We start from the raw sequence: 20,879 nt of genomic DNA, 5'->3' as shown, positions 1-20,879 counted from the left end.
ACGCTATGCTACGCTATGCTATGCTACGCTATGCTATGCTATGCTACGCTACGCTACGCTATGCTATGCTACGCTATGCTATGCTACGCTACGCTATGCTATGCTATGCTATGCTATGCTACGCTATGCTACGCTATGCTATGCTATGCTATGCTACGCTATGCTATGCTACGCTATGCTATGCTATGCTACGCTACGCTACGCTTAGTGGCGCAGCAACGGGGGGTACAGGGGTACAATGTACCCCCGTAAATTTTAGGTGGGGGGTACCGTACCCCCTAGATTAACATACTATTTTATTTAATAATTTAATAAATATTGTTAAATTTGTGTAAATTAAATATTTGTACTTCCTAAAAAGAATTTAAGACTAAAATGTAAAGTATTATTGTCATATTAATTAAAGGGAAAAATAGAACATCGCGATCCAATTTAGATTTAAGTATCATTTCAGAGATGAAAGATAAATCAACACAGTATAATTTTTACTTAATTAATAAACAAAAAATTAATAAAACAATTTCATGCGACTTTCCGAAGACTTAATGTAATAAGAAATATCATTTTCTTGTAAAGTAAACAACTTTTCCACGGTACCAGTAGAATCAGTAGCCCGGGCGTCGCCATCATCAAGCGATTCCGTCTCCACCGTAAATAAGCATTCACTAAGCCTCGGTTACATACTTTGGCGCTCAGCTGCTAACCGAATCATAGAGAGAGATGAACCGAATGAGCGCTGAGCGGCGCAAATCAGCGCGAGAGATGGCGACAGCCGCGACACAGTTACCCAGCTCTCCTTGCGAGAGTCGGGAAAATATTGGGGAGGGGGAAACTTTCTGGAGATCTCAAATCACCCCCACTGGTTTTTATAAGTGACGCGCCTAGCTCGATCCCCGGTCTGTTTGTTGACTTCTTTTATTCGCTTCTGATGGTTTATTATATTTAGTCTCGAAACTGTCAGTCAAAGATTAGATTATTATTGGTAACAGACTAAAATCAATTTAGCGTGGAGGGATGATCATACGGAATAATTTTCTTGTGTAGTAGATGGGAGGGAGGGGCCGAGAAAGGTTATATATTTTATATAAAAAATTGGCATATTGATATCAGGGGACCAGTGGGTTGAACTTGTTAACTTGGAAATTGGAATTCAATGGCTAGGGGCATAGGCCTCTAAGTAGAGAAATGGGTGCTACTCCTATGGCAATAGTGTTTGTCTGGCTCCCTTTAATGAAACACTATACTCTCTCCGTATCATTTATCACCTCAACTTCAATAGGGCTATATCAGTTGAAGGGGGGAAACGTCACAGTTGGGCCTGCCAATAAACGGAGCCGGTTTTCACCCTCCCCCGTGCGGGCCGCTGAAGAACTCTATGCTAAATTTCCCGCACAATATGGCGCCTAGGCGGGGACTAGCGAAACCCCGCCTCAAAATCTCTCCTTTCCCCCCCGAATTGAAATAGCTCTATACAAAATTGTACCGCCTAGCCTAGCGTTTCTTACTTTCTTTTATCCCTTTTAGAATATTTCAGGACTGAAACCGCCTCTATCTCACGAGAGAGAGGGATTTTGGGGTTGCTCAAATAAAATTCGTCCCCCCCCCCAATGCCTGCCTATACGAAACGTAAAAATCTCCTTTATTCCATTGGATGATTTTTTTATCATGTGCCTCATTTAGTAATCGTCTCGACCGCTTGGAGGCTGCACCGCGACAGAAATTTCAAAATTTTCTCTCTTCGGATCTTAGCGCTATAGGGAGAGGGCGTTTGTCAGGGAGGGAAAGAACATCCTACGTCATTTTCTACCTCTACTGAGGGAGCGTTTGTAGGCGCGATACTGAAATTCCCCCGCTAGGGGGATGGAATCGAGGTAAGAGATATAAGCCTATGACGTGCCAAGAATGGGTTTGCCCTCTCCCTATACGAGTTCTGAAGTCATAGTAGCCTGCGGAAGATGCCCAGTTGTAACCCGTATTTGTGTACTTAGAGGCATGATAAACTTATGGCATTGGGTATTGGAGGCTGAATGACACCGTACCAAAGTTTGCCACTTCTGTACCCCCCCCCCCCCAAAATGGAAAACGTTCCTGCGAACAGGGAATTGGAAACTTCTGTAAATTTCTTTTACTCGCTCACATCCTTATTGAATTTCTTAAATATTTTCATGAATAATGATTCAATAACCTATACAGTAAGTACTTAAGTATTTGACGATGATTTAAAGTTGAATATTCTTTAAGAAAATTGTATAAATTCCTGATAACAGTTCTAAAAATATTTTTCTTGAAATTCCCTTATAACGTTTAATTCTGTTGAATAGATAAAGTCAAAAACGGATTTATGTAAGAAGAACGTTGAACGTAGCAAATTCACTACCCATCCTCGCATACCTTATTGAGAAACTTCGTCTGCTTATATTTTGACTCCACCCACTAATTCTGACTGACATTTCCAGGTCCATCGTTTCTTTTAAATTTTAAAAATGTGGTCCTAAAGGATTTCCCTTATTCTTTTTTCCCTCACCAAAAACTTTTTAAAACTTTCTTATATATTGACTTTATCAAAAACGGATTAATGTACTAAGAACGTGGGATCGTAGCTTTAGCCTCTAGTACCATCCTCGCATACTTTATTGAGAAACTTCGTCTGCTTATATTTTGACTCCACCCACAAATTCTGTATATAGCGACTTCCAGAGATCGAAAATGTTATTCTTATCTCTATTTTCGTGGTTAAATATTTTTTTCCGAAATTGCGCCAGTGGTAAAAAAACAAAGTGGACAACAATGCGACATAACTCCCGATTTAGTGGAATTAAGTTTTAAAGTTAAGAATTTAAATGATTGATGTTGAAGAAAAACTATAGATACTTAAAAAAAGAAACATCAATTATTTATATTCTTAACTTTAAAACTTAATTCCACTAAATCGGGAGTTATATCGCATTGTTGTCCACTTTGCTTTTTTACCACTGGCAGAATTTTGGAAAAAAATATTTAACCATGAAAATACAGATAAGAATAACATTTTCGATCTCTGGAAGTCGCTATATACAGAATTTGTGGGTGGAGTCAAAATATAAGCAGACGAAGTTTCTCAATAGCATGGCATAGCATAGCATAGCATAGCATAGCATAGCATAGCATAGCATAGCTTAGCATAGCATAGCATAGCATAGCATAGCACAGCATAGCATAGCATAGCATAGCATAGCATAGCAGCATAGCATAGCATAGCATAGCATAGCATAGCATTAGCATAGCATTAGCATAGCATATCATAGCATAGCATAGCATAAAAACCCTTTGCGCTTGCCAATCTGCATTTCCGTAAACGTCTGGAAAATCCCCCAGCATGGCGCGCGGTATCAAAATTTTACCCCAGGCAAGCGACTTGTGGATTTCTTTAAGAATGTTTATGTGAACTGCAAGATCCTCAATACAAAAATTTTACTCTCACTAAAGGGTACAAACTCAATTGTATTGATGGCAGTGGTTGATGCTGAATACAGATTCTTGGCCGTGGATATCGGAGGGTATGGTTCTAACTCGGATGGTGGTATTTTTGGATCATCGGACATTGGTAAAGCATTAAACAGTGGACAAATAGGATTTCCCGAGCCAACCAAGCTACCGAGAAGTGATGTTATTGCACCCCACGTGCTTCTTGGAGATGAAGCATTTGCTCTGACAACTAATTTTCTAAGACCATTTCCTGGGAAGGGGTTAACATCAAAAATGAGGGTTTTTAATTACCGTCTCAGTAGGGCAAGGTATAGAAATTAAGTTGAATTAAATTGCGTGTATGCAAAACCCACAATAATGCGAATTAACAATTCATGAAGACGTTGCAGCGAGAATGCCTTTGGGATTCTAGGAGCCAGGTGGCGAATATTCCATCGAACGATAAATCTTATGCCACTGAACGTTGATCGGGTTGTTAAGGCAACTGTTGTCTTGCATAATTACTTAATGTCATCAGAAAAAAACAAGCAACCGTCAAAAAGAGTTTATTGTCCACCAGGCTATGCTGATTTTACAGATAGCTTAGGAATATTGCATGCTGGAACCTGGCAAGATGAGCCTCAAACTGGTTTACGCAACTTAAGAGGTTCACAAGCGCGAAACTTTTCTTTAAATGCAAGGCAATGCCGTGATAGTTACGCAGAGTATTTCTGGAATGAAGGAGCTGTTCCTTGGCAATGGGATTTGCCAGGCGTTAAAAAATAAATAAACAATTGTAAACGTTAAAATAGTTTATTAATCATTATCTTCAATTTGTTCTGACAAGTCAATAAATTCATTAATGCAATTGTATATTTGATTTTGACACTGTCTTGGGTATTTTTTATCAACTTTTCTCAGCTGACTAGCAATGAAATCGGCAAACAACTGGGCTTCGTCTTTTGATTTTGGAGCAGCGACTTTGGCTAAAATTCTAACATTATGTTTGAATAGTTTAAAAATACAGTCATAACTATATGTAATGGATAAATTACAAAATCATATTGATACCAATCAATTTTTTGGATTTCCTCATCCTCTATGGTCCGTTGTCGCTTCCTAACTTTTGATGGCTCTGTGAGCGATGAGGATGGCAACTTCGATGACGATGATGATGATCTCGTCTCACCACAGCCTTCATTTGCAATATCAGGAGGCTCTGTGAAGGATGAGGATGGCAATTTCGATGATGATGTTGATGATCTCGTCTCACAACAGTCTTCACTCACAATATCCGGTCTTGTTAGTGGCAGCCTTTCTTCTATTTCCGACGATTCATCCTAATTAACAGTGCGATTCCATTAATGCATTAAATAAAAAAGTATATGTGCTAAAGTCTTGACAAGTAGCAAATCACTCAGCGTAATCTGTGTACACTCTGGTTTTAACTGAACAAAAGGGATTATACGAAATCTTAAAAAGCCCTACCCATGCCTGTGCTAAAAACATTACGTGTACAATAGAGTAATGGCACCTACTTGCCTTTGACTGTATTAAGCTCTATGGGTAGTTAACATGGAGTGCCACTACTCTATTAATCGGTGAAGAGACAGAGTTTTGAGTGATTTGCCCCTCGATGCTTGACTCACATCTCGCGAAATTATTTCCTCATTTCCGTTGAATTTTCCGGACATGTTTGATGTTGTACTGAAATTGTATGATATAACTGTTTAATAGAACAAATCTTTGAAGGTTAAACAATAAGCATACTGTCTCCTCGTGACCACATCTTTTAAGAACAATAAACTTTTAAAAAATGGGCAATGGCAAAAAGTAAAGCTCGAGGATGGTCCCCCACCTTTGACTGTGGGTTTCCTCTAAGTTTAGAAGCTCTCTCTCCTCTCCCTTACCCCCTATGCGAGTTAGCCAATGACGTTTGAGAAAACACCCCAACCGTTTATCGATTTTTTTGAGAGGTAGTTCATAGCGACGGCAGCGCCCCGGGACAGTAGCAGGTGAAATTGTCTACTCTAAAGGAAAATTCAAATCGACCAAGTGTTACATCGTTTAAAAATTCGGGGCGCTGATTTTTATCCTTTAATAGTCCAGACAAAAAGAAATGCAGAATAACCACCACTATCTTCTTCATGTTTTGACTTAAGAAGATCACAAATCATATCATATAACAGTTCATTCATGGATCCATTACCTTTCATACAGTTAAATATTCTAATTCTACTTCCAGTATCGTCCGTGGTAAAAAGATCGTCATTTATTAATTTTAACGTTTCCACTCACAGATGTTGCTTTACCGTATATCCGTATGCAATCTTGTTAAGCCTTAGCTAGTAGGAGTCCTTTTAAAACTGTTTACAGAACTATTTTTCAGTTGCAAATAGGCACTGGCAATGTGCAATGCCTCTCCTACGCGAGGGGGTAGGAACTGTGAGAGAGAGGAAAGGGGGTTTCTAGGTTTTCATGGCGCGGGGGATCTTCCAAGTGCTTTACTTTCCCCCCTATCTACTTTTGGCAATGGCCATGTGATCATCGATACATCTTCTTCTTCTATATATTCCTGCCCCGATTTTGTTTTTGAAATTAAATGAAAATGTTCCCGAAACTGGTCTTTAAGATACTTCCAGGAAGCTTTGGCATCTTTTTCTGTGGAAAAAATGTAAAATGAAAGTCGTTTAAGATTTTTATTTATCATAATAATCTACTTACTTATCATTTTGGTTTCAATTTCCACTTCATCCCAGGCATTTTCTAACTCATCTCGGTCTCTGTGTTTTTTATCAAATTTATTCCATATAACTTCTTTTCTCCTAATAACCTCTATAAGGTTTTCCTTCTTTTCAAGTTCTTTCAATCGTTTATCCAAAGAGGGTAGAAAGAGGGGGAGTAGAAGCTAGCGGCTTTGGCAAGGCATTTTGGGTGTTCTCGCTTTTCTTTTTTATTTATTTGTTATAATTTCCTCCTAATATCCGGTTCACCCTATTTCAACCAATAAGAAGGCAGAGAAAGATGCGCGCGCACACCGGAAGCTTAGAGGTAAACTTTCAAAGCTAGAACACTCCAGCCAAGCCTTCTACTCCCCCTCTTTCTACCCTCTTTGGTTTATCGGCCTTTAAAGCCTTTTCATTTTGTTTGCGTTCTTTTAAGGAACTCATCTCATTTACATAACAAGTTGGGAAAACCAAAATATTACCTCTCCGAGTCAAGAGGTCTACTACTACAAAGTTATTTACCTAGATATGGAATTATTTACGAAATATTGAAGCAGTATTCCAAGCATAGCAAATATACAGTAAAGCAGACGACATTTTACATCCAATAAGGATAAATTTTGGACACATGGAAATCAGTCAATGGCAAAAAGAACAGGAAATGAAGTCTACGCTTCAGCTGTTTAACCTATATTCTGATAGCTACATTCACAACTGGTTTGCAGTGTAAACACTATCGTCTCGTCTCACCTCGACAATATTCTTAGTTTGCCAACATGAGTGTTAAGGCGTTAAATAATACCAGAAGAGAATAAGAGAGAAGGGACACACTTTATATCTCCATAATGCTTTACACTCGTAACAACAGTCTTACTAACCTCAAATCAACTACCCTTCACTGATTGCCTATCTAACTTCTGTCTTAGCTGTGACGTCACATAAGAAGGTGACGTCTCGGTTGACGAATAAAAAGTAGTTTTGTTTACAACTTTACATTGAAGGAGATAAAAATGGCCGAATTTCATGTTGATAAACGAAATCAAGCTGTGCAATTAATTTAGATACACGGGAATTGAGAACATACCAAAATCAGATAATTTGAAAGTAATAAATAGATGAAAATTAATTATTCTGAATTAATATTAAAAAATAAAAATTATTTTCAATAAAATACATACTTGATGTTATAATTACACAAGAACGAAACATCGACAGCCCTAAGCCTTTGGAGAATGAAAATCTAGCAGACAAATAGGCCGCCTGATACCGCGGAGAACTTAAAGAACTATATTTGCAGTAAATTGGTTAAAAGCTGTGTACTTGCGCAAAGTTTTCGCGGTTTTCTTGAGGTTGGTCGGACTCTCGTTACCAAAGCAGGCTCTAATGTCTCCCTTCTCTCTTATTCCCTTCTGATAATACCAAAGCTAAATTGTAGCTAGACGCACTGTTACTCAGTGCGCACGATAAAGAGAATAAAAACTATGTAGCTTAGCCCTACTAGCCTAATTGCCACCATGATCTTTTCTTCAATTAAAAAATCTTAACCTGATTAATTAAGAGTGTATTTAACTTTCGGCTCACTCTGAACCGTTGATGTCTCTTCATTTCAGACACGAAAATCAAAACCCAAAGTTTACTTCACCTCAGGCCTCACTTATTTACTTTTAATTTCATTAAGCCTATTGCGGGTAATACTAGATATACCCGCCAGAGTCTAGATCTTAGCTTTCTTCATGAAATCACTAAACCAAGGAATATTCTATATACAGATGTAGTATAGCTTAAGTAATATATAAACAGCCATTTCAAATAACAATATTAAAAGAAATCTTTGGAATATCAAAATGAAACAGAGCTTTAAAGCTACAAAAGTACAAAACGCATCATAATTACGAAAAGTGTTTCCACATATTCACTTTATATTATGGATAAAGGGAATATTATGGTTCTGTAGGATTTCTTTACACATCAAAACAAAACGAACTTCTAACGCAGCGCACTAGTGTAACAACGGACGGACACACACAGGCAAAAACATAGACTGCTTTTTAGCTCTTTCCGTATTAATTTTGAATTGAGAAACAAGATTATCTTAAATATTAAAATAAATATAATTAATATTTAATATTTTCTTCGTTAGTTATTCGCCTTATTGAACGTTACATCGTTTTAAAAAAGAACCATTAAACATTCTTGAAAGACTTGACTAATATTGACGTTTGAAATGAAGCATACTGCGGTTGCTCGCCTTACTCAAATAGGTAGTATATAAGGGTGTCGAACTACAGCTAAAAGCAAGAACAACCGCAATTGCGAAAACCTTTGGTGGACAACCCACCCTAGGGAGGCTAGACGTTTCTCGTAACCCTAGCTGATCGCCGCGAATGTCTTAAACCAAACGATGACTATGGAGTTAGAAGCCAATAAGACAGATTGGTGTCTATGTGGAATAGACGGAAGACCAGTAGATGGTGGTGTTTAGAAGCCAGTATGTACAGACTGGTGTCCAAGTGGGATGGACGAAGACCAGAAGATGGTGGTGATTAGAAGCCAGTATGTACAGACTGGTGTCCAAGTGGGATGGACGAAGACCAGAAGATGGTGGTGATTAGAAGCCAGTATGTACAGACTGGGGTCCAAGTGGGATGGACGAAGACCAGAAGATGGTGGTGATTAGAAGCCAGTATGTACAGACTGGTGTCCAAGTGGAATGGACGAGGACCAGAAGATGATGATGATTAGAAGCCAGTATGTACAGTTTGGTGTCCGTGTGGAATGGACAAAGACCAGAAGATGGTGGTGTGAGAACTCAAGTAGAGGAGCCATTTCCGAACCTGTGAATGCAGTTCGGAAATGGCGAACACGTTTGCTCCGATTTGGAAACTGCGAACGCGGTCACGTGGGTGTAACAACAGACACACACACAAACAAACACACCCACAAACAGACACACACGATCGTTACAGAACCTCTCCGTGACATACGTCACTCGGAGAGGTAAAAACAACAGTTAACTCCGCCGTCGCGAAAGAATCGTCTGCTTGGACTTTTAAAATAGAGTGTCACTATTCTCACCCCCGGGTAGAAATAGGCGGAAGCCTATTCCTACCCTTGGTGAAAATAGCGTAGAGGCTATATCCACCCTACCACGTGACTAAGAATTTAAGTAAGGACCGCGGTAGGGTGAAATTAGCTTGGCTGCTATTTTCACCGCTCGGTGAAGTCATGGACGGTGAATCTAGAGGACCAGCAAAGGCTAGCCTTCCACTGTATAAAATTTTCTTCCCCGCTCTTCGATCAGCTCGATGCGCGTGAACGGAGTCGTTCAAGGTTATTTCTATCACGTGATCCAGGAATTCAAAAATGGCGACCGATTTTGCTGCTCCTACTTGATATAGTGCGGTCTCGTTAGTAAACTTCCAATTAAATATAAATATATATTTAATTTATTAATAACACGCTTTGGATAGTTTTTGGCGTTAAATACTAACCTTAAAATGCCGAAAAACAAACGGTGTATGTATTCGTTGTGTCTTAATAACTCTGATCCCGCTAAGCCTCGGGTAACATATCCCAACTTTATTCCCTTTCCCCGGCCCAGAAAAGATCTTGACAAATGTAAACAGTGGATTTTGGCCTGCGGGCGTTTTGATAACCAATTAGACATTGAAAAAATTGCCAAAAAATCTTATTATATATGTGAGGAACATTTTATTGGGGGGAAGGGACCAACGCCGGAAAACCCAAACCCTGTACAGTTTCAAGAAACTTCGGAAACCTTGAAGTTAATGGTAAGTTTGAGTTTCTCATTTTTATTTGTGAAAAGAAATTAAGTCACAATTTTTAATTGGCATGCAGAATCAGTCATGGCCATCGTTAAATGAAGAACATTGTCAATCATTGAATACAAAAAGTGTTGAATGTACTTCATCTGAGTGCTTGGAAGTTAAGGACGGAGTTAAATCTAAGGAAATTATGGAATATGACAATGTTATCTGCATATCTGAGGAAGATATTTCTATCTCCAAAGAGGGACAAATTAGCAGCTCTGCCAGTTTGAATGGCACATTTAGTGACAAGTATTACAGTGAAAATCATGCTGATCAAGAAAGTGTTCTAAATTCAACTATGATTATAAATAGCTCTAATGTATGTAAATCCTTCGATTTTTACTGATAACAGTCTTTACAGGGAAAACTTTATTTACTTTTCAGGTTAACTCTGTGCATTTTGAAAGTAGTTTTCATGACAATGTTATGGAATTTAGTAAACAAGTCAGTTCTCAGACTCTCGCTGGAAAATGTATTCCTAAAAATTGGGTCTTGGTTACTGTTGATGGTGGCATTGCTTTAACAATTCAAAACATAGAGAAGGGACTAATAACTAAATCGTATGTTTTAAAAGATTGTGAGGCCAGTGGCATTCTAAAAATTAACGGGAAAATTATACCTGAAAACCATCCTTTAGTAAAATCGTTGCCTGAAATTACTAGTGTAGACGCCCTATTTAAACTCCTCGATGCTGTGAATTCATTTCCACTATGTACTGGTATTATTCAAGAGGAACTTCAGAAGCACTTTGCTACTGAGGAAAAAACTGCGGGCTACATAAACAAATTTGACGAGGCTGTTCATTCAATAGCATGTAATATAGTTTTGAGTCAGCATAAGAAACAAAACAAAATTAACTTGGAAACTAAAGATTTATGTGAGCCATGCACAAAATACCGCAGAGTTTTGATAAATAGCATTATTCGTCAGAGGAAATCCAATTCGACCAAACATGGCGAAAGAAGAAATTGTTACTTACCACGAGACAAGTTAATAAAAAAGTTAAAAACTAAATCTCAAAGAGTTATAGACCATAGGAAAAGAATCAAGAAAATCAAAAGTAAGATTAAGAAGGATAGCAAACTGTGTGGCCAATATTTCCACGACAAAGACAGCAAATTCATCGCAGATAAGTTAGAAGAGCAAAAGAAAAGTTTGCCTAAAAATTCCTTTAAGAGATTATTTGTGGAACAGCAATTAGCGATTATGAGAACAAAAACAAAAAGGCAGCGTAGGTGGCACCCTAAAATCATCAAGTGGGCTATTCATCTGCACAAAAAATCCTCCTCCGCTTACAATGCTATGCTTACGAGTGGAATTTTTGAATTGCCATCCAAACGAACCTTGTACAATCACAGTTCACATGTTGGACTTAACTCGGGATTCAGAGAAGAAAGTTTAATTCAGGCAACGGAAATGTTTAACAAAGCTTGTCCTGAAGAGCATCAAAAATTCGTTTCAGTTATTTTAGATGAAATGAAGATCAAGGACGACATCATTTATCGAGCTAGTACAGGCGAGCTAGTTGGCTTTAGTAATTTGGACGACACTGGGAATGAAATTTTAAAAATAAGAAATCAAGGTGATGATTTACCAGAAGTAGCAACGCACGTCTTACAAGTAATGATTAGAAGCATTACTGGTAATTTTAAGTATCCGCTTGCATATTTCCCTTGCAAGGACATGAACTCGGATAGCCTTCATCGAATCATTTCAGAAGCAATATCAAAATTAGAATTTAATGGCATCAAAGTGTTAAGCGTTATTGGTGATGGAGCAAGCACAAACCGTAAAATGTTTCAAAACTTCGTTCAGGATGGTTTTCGGTGGAAAAATATATATGCCTGCGATGAAGATCGGTATATATATTTTATATGTGATCCCCCTCATCTTTTGAAGACAGCTAGAAATGGAGTTAGCAATAGCAACTTTCATACCAAAACAAAACATCTAATCAAGAACGGGCAACCAATTTTGTGGACGCATCTTTTAAATTTATACGATTTAGATTACCAAAGAACTGTTAAACTTGTGCCGAAACTAACAAGGGACCATTTATTTTTGGATTCACACTCCAGAATGAGAGTTGGCCTTGCAGCCCAAGTTTTCAGCGAAGCAGTGGCAAATGCGCTAGAATTTGAGTTTGGAGATGTGTGCCGTGAAACTGTGAAACTAATTAGATTAATGAACAAATTTTTTGACTGTATGAATTCAAGAAATTTCAAAGAAGGAATTTTGAAGCGTAATCCCAACTTGGCCCCCTTTTCTAATGAAAATGATGAAAGATTAAAGGTAGGTTAATGGTTTTTTCACACAAGTTAGATAGACAAAAACAGAATCTTCTCTTATTTAGTGGCTGGAAGGACCCTTCTTACAGTATTTTGAAGAGTGGCAAATGGAAGTTGACAGATTGCCTAAAACCGTTAAAGCAGCTGATAGGAACAAGATGTCTCTAAGTAGAGAAACTGTTCTGGGTTTACAGATGACAGGTAATATAATTATGTTTATGGGTAAAAACTATATTAATAATAACAATAAATCTTCACGTGAAATTTTCAGCCAAATCAATTCCTGCTATAATTCGATTTCTACTAAGAAAAAACGCTAGGTTTGTGCTAACAAACCGTTTAAATCAAGATTGTTTAGAACAAGAATTTGGCAAACAGAGAGGTTCATGTGGAGGCAATAACAATCCTGATATTTTACATTATGCGCAAAACATTGACCGATTCAAAGATTTGGATGAAATTATTAAAGCTCCTCAAACTGGAAACACTTTTATCGAAAATTAATGGAAAGGCTTAATTTTTTTGGCATTTTTTTTTTAAATTTAGTAACTCATTAATGTGTTTTATCACAAGCAGTTGAAAAATAAAATTTTTACAAAATCATTTTTCTTGAAATTTGTTTCAAAATTTATTAACGCATTAATGCGCTATATCACAAGTTGAAAAATAAAAATATCACAAAATTGTTTTTCTAAACTAAAAAAATATCACAACCATTACGGTCCTGGACTATACCCTTTACTTTAAGGGGTAGCGTAAAATCTTTCCTAATCACAGTTAGATTTTTATCTTTGGCGTTTCCTGAAGCTTTCTTGTTTTCCTTGCACTGTTTCAACCCTTTCCGCAAACTTGCCTGCGATCTTAAATTTTCATTCTTCTTCCCATGGGTACGGACGGTGAATCTAGAGGACCAGCAAACCCCCTCGTTTTCCAACCCCGTATACCGATCAAACTAGAGGGAGTCCTTCAAGGCCATTTAAGAAAATCAAAATGGCGCGTGTGTTTAGGTCGCTTAGGTTCGAGGGCGATAAGAAAAGACCAAGAAACGTTCCACATGAGGATCACCTATATTCTAAAAGGTAATTAACATTAATGGCTTGCAATTTTACAAAGTGCTAAACTAAATACATTAGTTTTAAATAACATAATAGCCTAGATCTGTTAGTTATTATCTCCATTTCATTAAGCCTTGGTTCATATTTTATACAAGAACTCCCCCAACTCAGGCAGACATTCAGATTGTTTTTAATCTTGTTTTAATTGAAACTTGAAATTTAAGCATATAATTATATTTAAAGGCCAGAAAACAAGCTAGAGGAGCTGGAAATAAATGAAAATATAGATTTAGTTTTAAATCTTCCTCAACCTGACGAACATTCTGCAGTATTGTGGACTAATAACGAGCTTAGCTTGAAATTCAAAAAACCATATGTTCTTGTTCGGGAAAACATAGCAGTGCAAAAATCTCCTCCCAAGAAAAGAGTAAAGGGAACCCCTAAGTCAAGTAATGCTTTATTAAACATTTTGTTCCAAACTTTAGGTATATAATTGATAATGTTATAATACCTAGGAATTTCACAAAAAGAGTTCCAAGACTATTTGGTGACGAGCGTGGGGAAGTTGTCTCTATTACGAAAATATAATGAACCACGAACGGTGATTGAACTAAGATTAGTACTAGAAGATTTTAGTTGTGCGGTTAGAGACAAGAAAATCCCTCCTTGGGATAGAGGTTTTGAAGCTTTAAGTGATTTAACATTACGAGAAGCTAAAGGATTTTGGACAGATGCTCAACTACTACAGTCAAATGAGAAGATACTAGAGGATGCAATGTCATATTTATCTTCATTTGCCCCTCCTGTGAGGTGTTTAAGCTAATTGTTCTTATTCAAAAATTAATATTTTTTTCTATAAATTACTGCAGATTTTTGCTTGCGTTGACTATCACTTAAGAAAATACTGTGCTGCAGAGCTACTTAGACACCTTTTAAATTTGTTAGAAATACATGTAGAAAGAGTAGAAGTGGAATTTCAAAAGGAATCCGACAGTCTTAAAAGCATAAATGTTCCTGTCAAGTTTGACACTAAAGAAGTTCTCAGAAAGCTTCAGATATTGTACTTTGTTGCTGGCTCGACAGTTAATTCTATTTGCAAAAGCAAAGCGATAGCGCGGGATTTTAATCTTAGAGATAGCCTTGCTATTAAAGGTGCAGGAAATGACATTAAACAGTATCTATCCGAGGAGTTACCTAACTTGGAAATTACTAGCTGGGTTATGTTGAATGATAGAGGGGGCCTGCTCTATGTCAAAAAGGGCACGTTTATTTTTTTCCAAACAATTGACAAAATAATAAACAAATTTTACGATGGAAAGACCCTCGCAGATAATAATCCAAGACGAAGGGAGGAGGCAAGAGATGCTGTTATTAAAAATGACACTGTGAAGGATAGTTGGAAGACTTTATTACAGTGTTCTGAAGTTCCTAATGGGAAAGAAGATTTCGTTCTAAGGAAACTGACTGAAAGTTATCTAAAATTGAGGGGCAATGGATTGCAACTATATTTACGAGCCAAATATTTTGGGAAGAAGAATGAAAATTTAAGATCGCAGGCAAGTTTGCGGAAAGGGTTGAAACAGTGCAAGGAAAACAAGAAAGCTTCAGGAAACGCCAAAGATAAAAATCTAACTGTGATTAGGAAAGATTTTACGCTACCCCTTAAAGTAAAGGGTATAGTCCAGGACCGTAATGGTTGTGATATTTTTTTAGTTTAGAAAAACAATTTTGTGATATTTTTATTTTTCAACTTGTGATATAGCGCATTAATGCGTTAATAAATTTTGAAACAAATTTCAAGAAAAATGATTTTGTAAAAATTTTATTTTTCAACTGCTTGTGATAAAACACATTAATGAGTTACTAAATTTAAAAAAAAAATGCCAAAAAAATTAAGCCTTTCCATTAATTTTCGATAAAAGTGTTTCCAGTTTGAGGAGCTTTAATAATTTCATCCAAATCTTTGAATCGGTCAATGTTTTGCGCATAATGTAAAATATCAGGATTGTTATTGCCTCCACATGAACCTCTCTGTTTGCCAAATTCTTGTTCTAAACAATCTTGATTTAAACGGTTTGTTAGCACAAACCTAGCGTTTTTTCTTAGTAGAAATCGAATTATAGCAGGAATTGATTTGGCTGAAAATTTCACGTGAAGATTTATTGTTATTATTAATATAGTTTTTACCCATAAACATAATTATATTACCTGTCATCTGTAAACCCAGAACAGTTTCTCTACTTAGAGACATCTTGTTCCTATCAGCTGCTTTAACGGTTTTAGGCAATCTGTCAACTTCCATTTGCCACTCTTCAAAATACTGTAAGAAGGGTCCTTCCAGCCACTAAATAAGAGAAGATTCTGTTTTTGTCTATCTAACTTGTGTGAAAAAACCATTAACCTACCTTTAATCTTTCATCATTTTCATTAGAAAAGGGGGCCAAGTTGGGATTACGCTTCAAAATTCCTTCTTTGAAATTTCTTGAATTCATACAGTCAAAAAATTTGTTCATTAATCTAATTAGTTTCACAGTTTCACGGCACACATCTCCAAACTCAAATTCTAGCGCATTTGCCACTGCTTCGCTGAAAACTTGGGCTGCAAGGCCAACTCTCATTCTGGAGTGTGAATCCAAAAATAAATGGTCCCTTGTTAGTTTCGGCACAAGTTTAACAGTTCTTTGGTAATCTAAATCGTATAAATTTAAAAGATGCGTCCACAAAATTGGTTGCCCGTTCTTGATTAGATGTTTTGTTTTGGTATGAAAGTTGCTATTGCTAACTCCATTTCTAGCTGTCTTCAAAAGATGAGGGGGATCACATATAAAATATATATACCGATCTTCATCGCAGGCATATATATTTTTCCACCGAAAACCATCCTGAACGAAGTTTTGAAACATTTTACGGTTTGTGCTTGCTCCATCACCAATAACGCTTAACACTTTGATGCCATTAAATTCTAATTTTGATATTGCTTCTGAAATGATTCGATGAAGGCTATCCGAGTTCATGTCCTTGCAAGGGAAATATGCAAGCGGATACTTAAAATTACCAGTAATGCTTCTAATCATTACTTGTAAGACGTGCGTTGCTACTTCTGGTAAATCATCACCTTGATTTCTTATTTTTAAAATTTCATTCCCAGTGTCGTCCAAATTACTAAAGCCAACTAGCTCGCCTGTACTAGCTCGATAAATGATGTCGTCCTTGATCTTCATTTCATCTAAAATAACTGAAACGAATTTTTGATGCTCTTCAGGACAAGCTTTGTTAAACATTTCCGTTGCCTGAATTAAACTTTCTTCTCTGAATCCCGAGTTAAGTCCAACATGTGAACTGTGATTGTACAAGGTTCGTTTGGATGGCAATTCAAAAATTCCACTCGTAAGCATAGCATTGTAAGCGGAGGAGGATTTTTTGTGCAGATGAATAGCCCACTTGATGATTTTAGGGTGCCACCTACGCTGCCTTTTTGTTTTTGTTCTCATAATCGCTAATTGCTGTTCCACAAATAATCTCTTAAAGGAATTTTTAGGCAAACTTTTCTTTTGCTCTTCTAACTTATCTGCGATGAATTTGCTGTCTTTGTCGTGGAAATATTGGCCACACAGTTTGCTATCCTTCTTAATCTTACTTTTGATTTTCTTGATTCTTTTCCTATGGTCTATAACTCTTTGAGATTTAGTTTTTAACTTTTTTATTAACTTGTCTCGTGGTAAGTAACAATTTCTTCTTTCGCCATGTTTGGTCGAATTGGATTTCCTCTGACGAATAATGCTATTTATCAAAACTCTGCGGTATTTTGTGCATGGCTCACATAAATCTTTAGTTTCCAAGTTAATTTTGTTTTGTTTCTTATGCTGACTCAAAACTATATTACATGCTATTGAATGAACAGCCTCGTCAAATTTGTTTATGTAGCCCGCAGTTTTTTCCTCAGTAGCAAAGTGCTTCTGAAGTTCCTCTTGAATAATACCAGTACATAGTGGAAATGAATTCACAGCATCGAGGAGTTTAAATAGGGCGTCTACACTAGTAATTTCAGGCAACGATTTTACTAAAGGATGGTTTTCAGGTATAATTTTCCCGTTAATTTTTAGAATGCCACTGGCCTCACAATCTTTTAAAACATACGATTTAGTTATTAGTCCCTTCTCTATGTTTTGAATTGTTAAAGCAATGCCACCATCAACAGTAACCAAGACCCAATTTTTAGGAATACATTTTCCAGCGAGAGTCTGAGAACTGACTTGTTTACTAAATTCCATAACATTGTCATGAAAACTACTTTCAAAATGCACAGAGTTAACCTGAAAAGTAAATAAAGTTTTCCCTGTAAAGACTGTTATCAGTAAAAATCGAAGGATTTACATACATTAGAGCTATTTATAATCATAGTTGAATTTAGAACACTTTCTTGATCAGCATGATTTTCACTGTAATACTTGTCACTAAATGTGCCATTCAAACTGGCAGAGCTGCTAATTTGTCCCTCTTTGGAGATAGAAATATCTTCCTCAGATATGCAGATAACATTGTCATATTCCATAATTTCCTTAGATTTAACTCCGTCCTTAACTTCCAAGCACTCAGATGAAGTACATTCAACACTTTTTGTATTCAATGATTGACAATGTTCTTCATTTAACGATGGCCATGACTGATTCTGCATGCCAATTAAAAATTGTGACTTAATTTCTTTTCACAAATAAAAATGAGAAACTCAAACTTACCATTAACTTCAAGGTTTCCGAAGTTTCTTGAAACTGTACAGGGTTTGGGTTTTCCGGCGTTGGTCCCTTCCCCCCAATAAAATGTTCCTCACATATATAATAAGATTTTTTGGCAATTTTTTCAATGTCTAATTGGTTATCAAAACGCCCGCAGGCCAAAATCCACTGTTTACATTTGTCAAGATCTTTTCTGGGCCGGGGAAAGGGAATAAAGTTGGGATATGTTACCCGAGGCTTAGCGGGATCAGAGTTATTAAGACACAACGAATACATACACCGTTTGTTTTTCGGCATTTTAAGGTTAGTATTTAACGCCAAAAACTATCCAAAGCGTGTTATTAATAAATTAAATATATATTTATATTTAATTGGAAGTTTACTAACGAGACCGCACTATATCAAGTAGGAGCAGCAAAATCGGTCGCCATTTTTGAATTCCTGGATCACGTGATAGAAATAACCTTGAACGACTCCGTTCACGCGCATCGAGCTGATCGAAGAGCGGGGAAGAAAATTTTATACAGTGGAAGGCTAGCCTTTGCTGGTCCTCTAGATTCACCGTCCATGACTTCACCGAGCGGTGAAAATAGCAGCCAAGCTAATTTCACCCTACCGCGGTCCTTACTTAAATTCTTAGTCACGTGGTAGGGTGGATATAGCCTCTACGCTATTTTCACCAAGGGTAGGAATAGGCTTCCGCCTATTTCTACCCGGGGGTGAGAATAGTGACACTCTATTTTAAAAGTCCAAGCAGACGATTCTTTCGCGACGGCGGAGTTAACTGTTGTTTTTACCTCTCCGAGTGACGTATGTCACGGAGAGGTTCTGTAACGATCGTGTGTGTCTGTTTGTGGGTGTGTTTGTTTGTGTGTGTGTCTGTTGTTACACCCACGTGACCGCGTTCGCAGTTTCCAAATCGGAGCAAACGTGTTCGCCATTTCCGAACTGCATTCACAGGTTCGGAAATGGCTCCTCTACTTGAGTTCTCACACCACCATCTTCTGGTCTTTGTCCATTCCACACGGACACCAAACTGTACATACTGGCTTCTAATCATCATCATCTTCTGGTCCTCGTCCATTCCACTTGGACACCAGTCTGTACATACTGGCTTCTAATCACCACCATCTTCTGGTCTTCGTCCATCCCACTTGGACCCCAGTCTGTACATACTGGCTTCTAATCACCACCATCTTCTGGTCTTCGTCCATCCCACTTGGACACCAGTCTGTACATACTGGCTTCTAATCACCACCATCTTCTGGTCTTCGTCCATCCCACTTGGACACCAGTCTGTACATACTGGCTTCTAAACACCACCATCTACTGGTCTTCCGTCTATTCCACATAGACACCAATCTGTCTTATTGGCTTCTAACTCCATAGTCATCGTTTGGTTTAAGACATTCGCGGCGATCAGCTAGGGTTACGAGAAACGTCTAGCCTCCCTAGGGTGGGTTGTCCACCAAAGGTTTTCGCAATTGCGGTTGTTCTTGCTTTTAGCTGTAGTTCGACACCCTTATATACTACCTATTTGAGTAAGGCGAGCAACCGCAGTATGCTTCATTTCAAACGTCAATATTAGTCAAGTCTTTCAAGAATGTTTAATGGTTCTTTTTTAAAACGATGTAACGTTCAATAAGGCGAATAACTAACGAAGAAAATATTAAATATTAATTATATTTATTTTAATATTTAAGATAATCTTGTTTCTCAATTCAAAATTAATACGGAAAGAGCTAAAAAGCAGTCTATGTTTTTGCCTGTGTGTGTCCGTCCGTTGTTACACTAGTGCGCTGCGTTAGAAGTTCGTTTTGTTTTGATGTGTAAAGAAATCCTACAGAACCATAATATTCCCTTTATCCATAATATAAAGTGAATATGTGGAAACACTTTTCGTAATTATGATGCGTTTTGTACTTTTGTAGCTTTAAAGCTCTGTTTCATTTTGATATTCCAAAGATTTCTTTTAATATTGTTATTTGAAATGGCTGTTTATATATTACTTAAGCTATACTACATCTGTATATAGAATATTCCTTGGTTTAGTGATTTCATGAAGAAAGCTAAGATCTAGACTCTGGCGGGTATATCTAGTATTACCCGCAATAGGCTTAATGAAATTAAAAGTAAATAAGTGAGGCCTGAGGTGAAGTAAACTTTGGGTTTTGATTTTCGTGTCTGAAATGAAGAGACATCAACGGTTCAGAGTGAGCCGAAAGTTAAATACACTCTTAATTAATCAGGTTAAGATTTTTTAATTGAAGAAAAGATCATGGTGGCAATTAGGCTAGTAGGGCTAAGCTACATAGTTTTTATTCTCTTTATCGTGCGCACTGAGTAACAGTGCGTCTAGCTACAATTTAGCTTTGGTATTATCAGAAGGGAATAAGAGAGAAGGGAGACATTAGAGCCTGCTTTGGTAACGAGAGTCCGACCAACCTCAAGAAAACCGCGAAAACTTTGCGCAAGTACACAGCTTTTAACCAATTTACTGCAAATATAGTTCTTTAAGTTCTCCGCGGTATCAGGCGGCCTATTTGTCTGCTAGATTTTCATTCTCCAAAGGCTTAGGGCTGTCGATGTTTCGTTCTTGTGTAATTATAACATCAAGTATGTATTTTATTGAAAATAATTTTTATTTTTTAATATTAATTCAGAATAATTAATTTTCATCTATTTATTACTTTCAAATTATCTGATTTTGGTATGTTCTCAATTCCCGTGTATCTAAATTAATTGCACAGCTTGATTTCGTTTATCAACATGAAATTCGGCCATTTTTATCTCCTTCAATGTA

At 37.2% G+C, this 20,879-nt stretch overlaps 1 protein-coding gene across 1 annotated transcript; it reads left to right on the top strand.

Moving 5' to 3' along the window:
• Positions 1-13,013: 13,013 nt before the first annotated feature.
• Positions 13,014-15,149, top strand: LOC149588938 (uncharacterized). Its single transcript, XM_089861992.1, has 4 exons — positions 13,014-13,367; positions 13,587-13,792; positions 13,859-14,148; positions 14,213-15,149. Exons 1-4 carry the CDS (start codon positions 13,279-13,281, stop codon positions 15,059-15,061), a joined length of 1,434 nt encoding a protein of 477 aa, XP_089718118.1. The 5' UTR covers positions 13,014-13,278; the 3' UTR covers positions 15,062-15,149.
• Positions 15,150-20,879: the final 5,730 nt, after the last annotated feature.

Source organism: Phalangium opilio, unplaced genomic scaffold (assembly GCF_054372755.1).
Source record: "Phalangium opilio isolate 3A_F unplaced genomic scaffold, DU_Popi_V2 ptg000528l_1, whole genome shotgun sequence".
NCBI lineage: Eukaryota > Metazoa > Arthropoda > Arachnida > Opiliones > Phalangiidae > Phalangium > Phalangium opilio.
The sequence above is the reverse complement of the archived record's forward strand: the minus strand, read 5'-3'. Positions and strand labels throughout refer to the sequence as shown.